Genomic DNA, 9,927 nt, shown 5'->3' with positions numbered 1-9,927 from the left:
TAGTAGTGATGCACTGCAGCGAGCTGGAGCAGAAGGTTTTTCAGCTAATGCGTCACCAGGCGTCAGTCTGCCTTTATAATTCATCTCCTTGGGCTAAGGGACAATTCAATTGCAAAGAGATGATCAGTGATCGTTGAATAATATTGAAGATGATCCAACTAAGCTGATAAGTTATATTTCTCTGACCTCAACAACATCACAATGCCCTGAGCCATTCATAAATTGGCTGCTGTCGCTCAATTATGTTTTTGTTTTAATATTGTACAACGGTAGTAGTGGCTCAGGGCATCGTGATGTTTTTAAGGTCTATGATGGCAAAATTGTTATGCTTATTGAGGGTTTTATAAATGTTTTGTTTTATACTGTATTAGGGTCAATGACGTGACGTGTACATTTTGTGTCCGAATGTAATATTTTCTCAAATTAACAATTAATATATATATACATTATATTAACTAACACTATTTGCTCTCCTTGAATACACAAAGAGTTTATGGTGATTTTGTTTTGACAAATTCAGGCACTTTCAGCTCTTTAAAGGGTTGAAAAGTCATTCGGTACAACCGTCCGAACACAAATGCAACCAGCTAATGTGCCATTAAAATATCTAAAATGATATTACAACTATTATATAAACATTCTGGCATGATTTTACAAGGGTTTATAACAATATACTGCAAAATGGTTATTTTTATGTAGAAATGTTTGCTTTCCTCAAATCACTTTTGTCACCAAAAAAATATTTCACTGATATCATTCGCAGCAACCAATTTCAAGGCACCATTTTGGATCAAATCAACTGATATGACATCATTAAGACCCCTGCAGCAGACCCTCTGAGTGAGAAGAAAAGTAGCCTGCTCTCTCTTAAATGTTTGATAAATGCACTTTTCCGCTCCCTGTTATGAATGTCCCCAAATATCACATCATTCGGTACAACCGCTAAAACACACTGAAAATGTTGAAATATTTTAGAAAGATATATTTAATATGAATTCTTATATTGCTAAATTTAAGCTCAAGGTCAAGTTCTCACATAAATAGCTAAACATGTGCCTGTTTTAACTGTTTACTTGAAGAAAATCATTCGGTACAACCAAAGAATAATCATTCGGTACAACCAGAAATCTGGTTAAATATAAATATAATGGTTGTACCCATGGGCGTCACCACCATATATTTGGGGGGGGACGTGTCCCCCCCACCTTTGAAACAAGGTCGTTTGGACCCCCCCACATTTGCCATCAAAAATATGTTGCATGGCTGGTCAGCGTTATTTTCATTGCTTCACAATCAAATCCGTTCCACTTTATGAGTAGGGGATTGCCCATATCCAGAAATCCACTCCGCGTTTTACTTCTGTTTTTAACGGCACGCAGCATCAGACACGCACGCAGATTCAAAACATTCAGACTGAGGCAAGACGATATTTAGATCATCCACCAAGATGGATATAAGGATTTATTTTTTTTCTAAGAAGAGAAAAGTAAGTCAAAGTCATCCAAGTTTTCCCGTGAGTGGCCAAACAGCAACATTGCGTTCTCCCAAGGTCAAACACAGCCAGCTTTTCTGATAAGAATGTTAGCACCTTATGAGACATTCTCTGTATTAGCAATAGAATTAGCATAGCCTACTAGCAACCAAATACGAGCTAGATCAGCTATATGGCACTAGCAGTTTTGTTAGGCATTACTAGTGCGGTTAGACATGTTTAAATGCAGAACAGACACAGGCGAAATGTCATCAAAAGCACAGAATGGCGACAAACACCTCACAGTGCTTACCTGTCCTGTCATTATTGCATCTCCTGCCCGTGTTCATTGCCCTGAGCATTTGCACTATTTAATTTGGCCATTGCACCCACCCAAAGAATACATTTTGCATCTGATTGCTTGAGCTAGGGTTAAAAAAATAAGAAGAAAACACCTGTTCCATTTATTTTTCTATTTCTAAAATGCTTGTGATTGTATTTTTTGTATTGATGATTGTATTTCTATGTCAAATGTTCTATTAGAGAAAAACAATATGAACAAGTGCTCAATGCATCCCCATTTCTCCTGATATAGGTGGTTGAGAGTGAGAGTGAGTCAGAGGCAGGGGCAGCAGGCAGGGGCAGCGGAGACAGCTCTAATTCACTCTTTGATTTTTTTTGTTTGTTATAGTTGTATGTTCTGCAATCCACTGAAGAGGGCTAAGTTTGATTGTAATAGGCTCTGAGTAGCCTAGGTACATATTTTATGTTTCCTCATAACTTTTTATTCAATTTGTTGACTCAAAGTTACCTCATTCTTTTCTAATTCACTCTTTGATTCTTTTTGAATCTTCATATTTAATAAAGTACCTAAAAAAGTGCCACGTGTCAGTGTCAGGCCTCTGTGAGTTAAACCAAAACATAATAGTAGTCAGTAATTGCAGACCATGCCAGCTCCAAGGAAAAACAAAGAAAGAGGGAGATTATTTTGGGTGTAAAACGCACCAGAATGCAGGAAATTGAATCTACTATTTAAAAAATTTCGGGGGGAGGACCCCCAGACCCCCCGAAAAATAAGTGTCCCCCCCACATTCAAAAAGCTGCTGACGCCCATGGTTGTACCGAATGATGACAATCTATGTTAGTCCTATTTGCACATCTTTGGGGGCAAAATATAAAATATATTATTAATGGAAAATGTGTTATACATCATTTAACTTATTAACTTTTTGCACTTCTGAAAACCTTATCCGTCATTGACCCATTAATTGAAATGTTCTTAGGTATGTCTGTGTAAATTTGCAGAGAAAGCAGATTGTACAGAGTTAAGGACTTTCCAACTTTCCACCAGTGTGCAGAACATCCTGTTGCAAAACCCCAATCTCGTCTGTGAGCATTCATCTCACACCTTAGCTGACGGAAGAAACACAAGTGACACTTTCTCAGAAAAATAACACGTAATAAAATAAATAAATAATAATAATAAAGTAATAAAATGTAAAAAATAGAATAGAATATTTATTAAATACACATCTATCAATAAATCAATTATTAGTCTAGGCTCATTATGATACCCTCTTAGAAAAACATGTTATTAGGTTTTCTTTACTACACTAACTACTACACATGTTTGTGCTAGTTAGTGTAGTGTAGTTAAACCTGTTTAAAACCTGACTTTAACTGTAGAAGTCACCACCATGCTGTGTGCAAATGATCTTACACATGCAGATTCCATATACAATCCATGAGCCACCATACAAGATAGTTTGTGTCATATATGCACATCGCAATATTTTTGGCTGATGTTTCTCCCTCTAATGTTATAGAGTTCTAAACATGGTGGGTTGCTTTGTAATTACATATAACAAGGCTATTATGAGGATTTGCCCTGTTATGGATCTGTGGGCTGAAGTGGATTCATGACAGACAATTGGTGACTAGGAGTTGAATTACTCATTCAAAAGTTACAGGTAACTTATGTTTTATTGAAATGAATAGAAGTCCCAAAATATTATAGAAGGATATTAAAATATTTTCATTTTATTGAAATGTTTCTACCAGCCTCAAAAGACAGACAGCAAATGAGTAGTTCATGTAATTTTATTTTAAATCAAAAAAATAAATTACAAAGGTGTAACCCCTTCTAGTTCTAGCACGATCTGAATACTAAACTTTTTGACGTATGATACCATTTGTCAAAAAATACAATTCCTTGAGAGTTTTACATGATTATCAACTTAAATGATGTTGGTACTGTATAATAAACAACACCACACATGTGTATAACAAAGAAACAGAGACGGAACTTGGTATGTACAGATCAATTAAACATGTTGAAAACAAATGTTGCTCTCAACAACGTTTAAAGTATGGTCAGTGAAGTAATAACAGTATTCCTGCAGACTATCATAGATCATCAGCAGGGTTGAGGGCGTGAAGATAGTTCCAGTTAATCCGAGGCTCACAGGATTACATAGGTGAAGAGTGCCATGATGGCGGCACTGATGAGGCCAGAGATGGGGACTGTTACAAACCAGGCAATGAATATGTTCCTGAACAGACGCCAGTCAACAGCCTTCTTGGAGCGCAGCCAGCCCACAGCTACCACGGAGCCCACCTGTGTGCACACAACAGCATGAACTTAACAACTAAACTCAACACTACAGAACACAGGTTTCTACTGGTTAGGCCTCAGGATTTGCCTGGATTAAACTCAAATGTAATAAGTATGCTTTCTTTTAATTACCTTGCAGTGGGTTGTGCTGACAGGGAGACCGATATTGGAAGCTACCACCACTGTAAGTGCTGAGGCCAGTTCAATGCTGAATCCACTGGTGAAGGAAATATAAGATTGACAATATATTATAGACTGTAATCAGTTAGTTGGAATAATTAATTCATGTAATCATTCATTTCATAATCATCATTATAAGAGATAAGAGACAGAAATTGTTTATTTGAGTTTCATTGTATGAGGTACCTTGAGGGGGTGATGGGGGTAAGGTCCTTGCCCAGGGTCTGGATCACTCTACGGCCCCACACCCAGAGTCCAGCACAGATACCTACTCCTCCATACAGCAGCAGCCAAATAGGTGTAGGGGCACTGGATGACACAGAGCCACTCTCATACACCAGCCACAGGGCCACCAGGGGACCAATCGCATTACTGATAGAAAAGAACAGAAGAGAGCATACTTACTTCAAAGTGTCAGCCTACATGATTAGTGTACACAAATGAACACATTTACCTAATACTTCACTCCATATATTTCCCTCCTCTCCAATACCTGACATCATTGCCTCCATGGGCAAAGGAGCCGAAACAGGCGGTGAGGATCTGGAGGAATTTGAAGAGCGATGAGACCTCTGGCCGATCCACCTCTAAATGATCCTCCTCTAGAGGCATGTCTTTGCTAGCCTCCAGTCCTACATTCCCCTCCACAGCCGACGCCCCGTCTGCCAACGCAGAGCAGTAGCTGTTGTAGCTGTCCAGACGAGATCGCCTCCGCTGCCCGCCGTCGTCCCCCTCCTTGTATTTGGATTCCCCGTGGATGCCGTAGATGGCCATGGTGTAGGACGTATAGCTGTTATTACGTCGAATGGGTCGCTCTTCAATCTCTCCGATGCAGTCCCCCACCTTAGCCAGGTGAAGCTTGTGTAGAAGGTCTTTGTAGAGGCCTGAGTCCTTGTGCACTGTGTGGGCCTGCCCACTGAGTGGGTCAGTAATGGTCATGGGGCCTAAACTGCCATTTAGCCCTGCAGGAACAACAGTTACACTCCATATCAGTCAATACTGATATGTGGATAATCACATATAAAAAATACCTAATTGATACCTGCATAAAATGCACACCATTACAGTGAAGTGGTTATCAATTGAACACAGCATTAAACAAAGCACAGGTAACTCACCATTGGTGATATCCAAGTCTTTGGTGTCCATGTCCTTAGTGTCCAAATCAGCCTCCTCAGAGCCTCCAATTTTAAAAGACACCATCGGTTCATCGTCTGGCAGTGCCTGGGGGACAGGGTCACAGTGTTTGGGGGTGGAGGACTTCTCTTCAGTGGCAGGTTTAGATGTTTTTTTTTCCATCAGTGGAGTCTCAAAAGGGCTTGCGGCCGTCTCACCTAAGAGACAAAGAACCAAATCAGATCATCAAGCAGCACCATGCAGGGCGGCCATAAGGACTATTTCTAAATCAATCTGCCCATTTCAATTTCAACGGTGCAAGTAATGACACTAACGTCTGATCTTCTTCTTGAGGCGTGGACAGACAATGAACCATACGACCATGGCTGTGATGAGGCCGCAGCCCAGCGAGATGAGCAGTGTGCCCCACCATGGCACTTGGTCGAACCCCAGCACTGTGAACAGGACAGGGGAACAGGGGAGAGAACTCTTAGACCAGGAGGATGGGCACCGGGTGCTAGCACTAAGACTAAGTACTGTACACACTCCAGACTCTCCAAGGTCATTCTTCAGCCAGAGCAGCTGATATGGCAGAACTGACATTTCCCACAGTAATTCAGCCCTCAAGGCCCTCCTCGGATAAGGACGGGAACAGCACAAACCACATGGCTCATTTTACCATGGTTACCAAGGCCCCTCCTTCATCTTGAGGTGCCAGGAATTGGGTAAGAATTCATGTAAATGTTCTAACTTCCACTAAAGATGTTTGATTACATTCTTTGAGATGAACAGTATCAGGCAGAGCACATGGTCTGTACAACAGATAATGACAGTCAGACAGGCGCTGTGGCATAGTGATTATGTGCTCTTAGACTGCAGACAGAAGAACCTGCCAGGGTCAGTTTAAACTATGTCAATACATAATATTACTGTATAGTCTACACTACAGTATGGTCCACACCTAACAATCGAGTAGTATTTCTTTACTTGGACTGCAGTCAAATTAGTAAGTGCATCTATCTAGCCAATGCAACATCGTAATTAGACAGCTCACCAATAAGTTCAATAAGGTTAGTAACAATAGTTTCATTATAGGGACAACTATTTTGTCTTGAAGACAATGACATGTACACTACCATAACCAATGTATGGCCAACTAGTAAATACATTTGCTGAAAAAGGGCAATGTTCATAGTGGTATGAATATGGGGCAAAATAAGTTGTCATGCTCAAGTGCTGACAGAAGTGGGAGACAGGGAGAAAAACACAATTTACAGCAAAAAGAGGCACACAGGTTAATAAAAGCAAAATATACAGGTCAATAAAAGCAAAATATACAGGTCAATAAAAGCTACACTATAATGACTATGACTCATGCTGCTATAGATACAGCAATATTGTACCTTCTCCGAAGGGAACACATATTATTTTCATGAGGCTACAAAGCTGGTTCAGTGAGTCAGTGCATGTTTGCATTAGCAGAATTAGCATGTTACTGTGAGTAAAAAAATTATGTATGGGTGAGGTAGAGGTAATTTGTGTTGATGAGTATCATTCATTGTGGGCTATTACATACTATTATACTGCTATTATACTGCAGTGTAGTATGCGCAGATGACAGATTATGATGTATATTATCCTTTCACATACATCGGCATGCAGCCGAGGCCAACTGACTTCTCTCAAAGTCCTGCAAGTAAAGCAAATCGTTTACATTAAAATATCCACCAGTCCTTATTTTCTGTTATTCAGGGAGTTTTGTACATTAGTACATTCAGGGAGTTTAGTAATTGAATAGGTTATGTTAAAAAAAAAAAATGTTTATGTGTGTGTGTGTGTGTGTGTGTGTGTGTGTGTGTGTGTGTGTGTGTGTGTGTGTGTGTGCATGCACACTGTACTCACTTGGGGCTCCCGTGAACATGATAGAGAAGAGGTTGATGCTCATGGTGATAGCGTAGAAGATGGGAAGAGCTTTCAGGCCATTGGGTACAGGGTCCTCCTGAGGAAGGCAAGAAGGCTAAGAAGTGACTGGAAGCCATGATAGTTATGCGAAGGATCATACTCTAAGTTCACTCTAAATTTAATCCATCTATATTCACTCCCAAGTTATCCAGAACATTTTGAAACAAAGAAAAAAACAATCAGGTCTGATTTTCACTTTTTACCTTATTCAGGATGAACTTGCGGACGAAATAGAAGAGAAATGCTGACATAATGCCTGACAGTAGAGGCGAGAGGAACCAGGATGAAACTATAGAGGGAAAACAGAAGAAGAAAAGCGTCTTTTCAAAGAGTACACAGAAGAATATGAGAACATCCACAAAAGGCTTTTTCTTCGGTCTGTGTATGAGCATATATTACATTTTTATGTAATAATGATGATTATAACTCATAAAATCTCTCCCTCACACAGCTGCTGAGGAAAACACAGTCATTTACATACCAATCCGTAGTAGCTCTATCCATTTGACCCCTTGATGACCTCTGGTGGCTACCATGGAGAAACCAATTGTTGCTCCCACAATACAGTGGGTTCCAGATATGGGGAGCTTCAAAAATGAAGCCAGCAACTGCCACACAGCAGAACCTGTGACACACAAACGTGAACAATGACCTCATTGGTTGCCTTTTCAACAATGTTAGGAACAGTCACCATTAATCTACATTGAATGCAAGGAGATATCTGAGGTCTAATAACAGTTGTCATGATATGAACTCTCACCAAACATGGCACTGATGGAGCCTGCCATCAGGACGTGTTCAGAGCCATTGTACATGTTTACTTCGATGATGCCCTGGCGGATGGTCTGACTGACCTTGGCCCCCAGCAGAATGGAGCCCAATGTCTCAAAGATAGTGGCTAGGATGCAGGCCTGTCGTAGGGTGACCACTCCAGAGCCTACCGCCGTGCCAAAGGAATTGGCCACATCATTGGCTCCCACAGAGAAGGCCAGGATGAAGGCAATGATGAAGCCCAGCACCAGTAACCACAGGTAGCCCGACATATCGGTCTTTGTGGCTATCGCTACAGTGGTGGCGGCTATGGTGGTAATTTCCATCTTGTGTGTGTTTTGAGTCTAAATATAAAACTTCGTAAATGCTCTACAAAGTGAGTTTCAATATAACTTAACAATGCTTTTCAAAATAAGATTATCAACGATTAATGAGGTATTTGAAATTAAATAAATAAACGTTTGAGGTATCCTATCTTAATTAAACTACACAATAATGTGATTTTGTTACGCCTTTCCTAGCTCAGTTTAAGAAGTGGCTATTGGGAAGGGTACAACTATAATTGCTATCTGAGTATAGAGAGATTGTTTGACAGCTTTCTTTGAAACTCGGACAACATGCAGAGTCGGAGGACATCCATTGTGTGGTAGCCTCGGCAGCTGGTTGATGATATATTCAGCAATACAAATCTGCAAATTATATAATAAAAAAAGAGTTACCACATTAAATAAGGAGACCAAAAACAACAACAAGAAGAATGATTCTAACACTTGCAAGCTTAGCCTATAGGTCATTTTCTGGCAAGACTGACACCTTTTCTGTACTTTGAGTGATCATTGATACATGACACAAGAGTGCAACCAAAATGTGTGTGAATGATTACTAAGGAATCCCATGGCTTAACCATTCTTTGCACTGTTTACTTCATGGGTACAATAAAGTAACATCACATCAGGAAGCAAGACGGTAACGCTTACTTTGGAAAGTATTCATAATGTCAGAAAAATATAATTTAGGCTTATCTTTGTAACAATATCAATAATGGACCCTTTAAATGCCCATAAAGTACACTTAATTACACTGACAGCAAAATGTAGCCCTACTTACTTTGTTAAGGTTAAACCATAGGCCTAACTCAGGTACAAATAATATAAAATCATTATATAGCCCACAGTGCATTTCAACAATTACCAGAAAAATGTAGGTCTACTTTTTTTTGTTTCAAAACTGATCAAATAAGCCAACACATGTGAGAAGGCTACATGACAAGACATTTAAAAACTGACTGAATTTAGAAATAAGTAAATAGTTATTTTCCTATCTGTTAAAAACGCTGTTGATCCTCTTTACACTTCCATAATGCTCCCCATCAGGCCTGGTCTCAGAGCAGACTCACGTCCGTCAGTACGCGCAGTGCGGTACGAACAACCAAAGGTGATGAACGAAGGCAGCCTATAATATTGAGAGTTCAGAATAACAAGTTGATACTCACCAATGAGGCTAAATGAATGTCTTGCGATTGCCGCGAGGCTAGTGTTCTGAACCGTCGCAAAAAAAAAGCGGAGCACGTGAGCCAAAAATCAAGCGTGAGGTATCCTGTCCAAACTAGTGCAGTCCACTTTTAGTAAAGGCACAGGCAAAAGTCTACGTGCTGTGTCATGGCTCCAGACGGTTTATGAAGTCAAATTGTTAGTGGGTTTATATATTTTTGTCAATGGGTGGAGAATAACGGCTCATGCGCACACACTTCAGATTTAATCATAAGACCGCAGCTGCTAGAGGCAGCAAAGCTTAATATTTAGCTTGTTTACAG

General features: G+C 40.0%; 1 protein-coding gene across 1 annotated transcript; it reads right to left on the bottom strand.

The window, feature by feature from the left end:
* Positions 1-3,775: 3,775 nt before the first annotated feature.
* slc20a1a (solute carrier family 20 member 1a) lies at positions 3,776-8,440 on the bottom strand (the record flags this gene model as incomplete). Its single annotated transcript, XM_080530996.1, has 10 exons — positions 3,776-4,088; positions 4,218-4,302; positions 4,452-4,637; positions 4,759-5,227; positions 5,384-5,599; positions 5,717-5,836; positions 7,284-7,380; positions 7,547-7,632; positions 7,825-7,968; positions 8,104-8,440. 10 exons carry the CDS (start codon positions 8,438-8,440, stop codon positions 3,933-3,935), a joined length of 1,896 nt encoding a protein of 631 aa, XP_080387122.1. The 3' UTR covers positions 3,776-3,932.
* Between the last annotated feature and the right edge of the window lie 1,487 nt (positions 8,441-9,927).

This window comes from Nansenia antarctica, assembly GCF_963989245.1.
Source record: "Nansenia antarctica genome assembly, chromosome: 5".
In the NCBI taxonomy this organism is placed as follows: Eukaryota; Metazoa; Chordata; class Actinopteri; order Argentiniformes; family Microstomatidae; genus Nansenia; species Nansenia antarctica.
The sequence above is the reverse complement of the archived record's forward strand: the minus strand, read 5'-3'. Positions and strand labels throughout refer to the sequence as shown.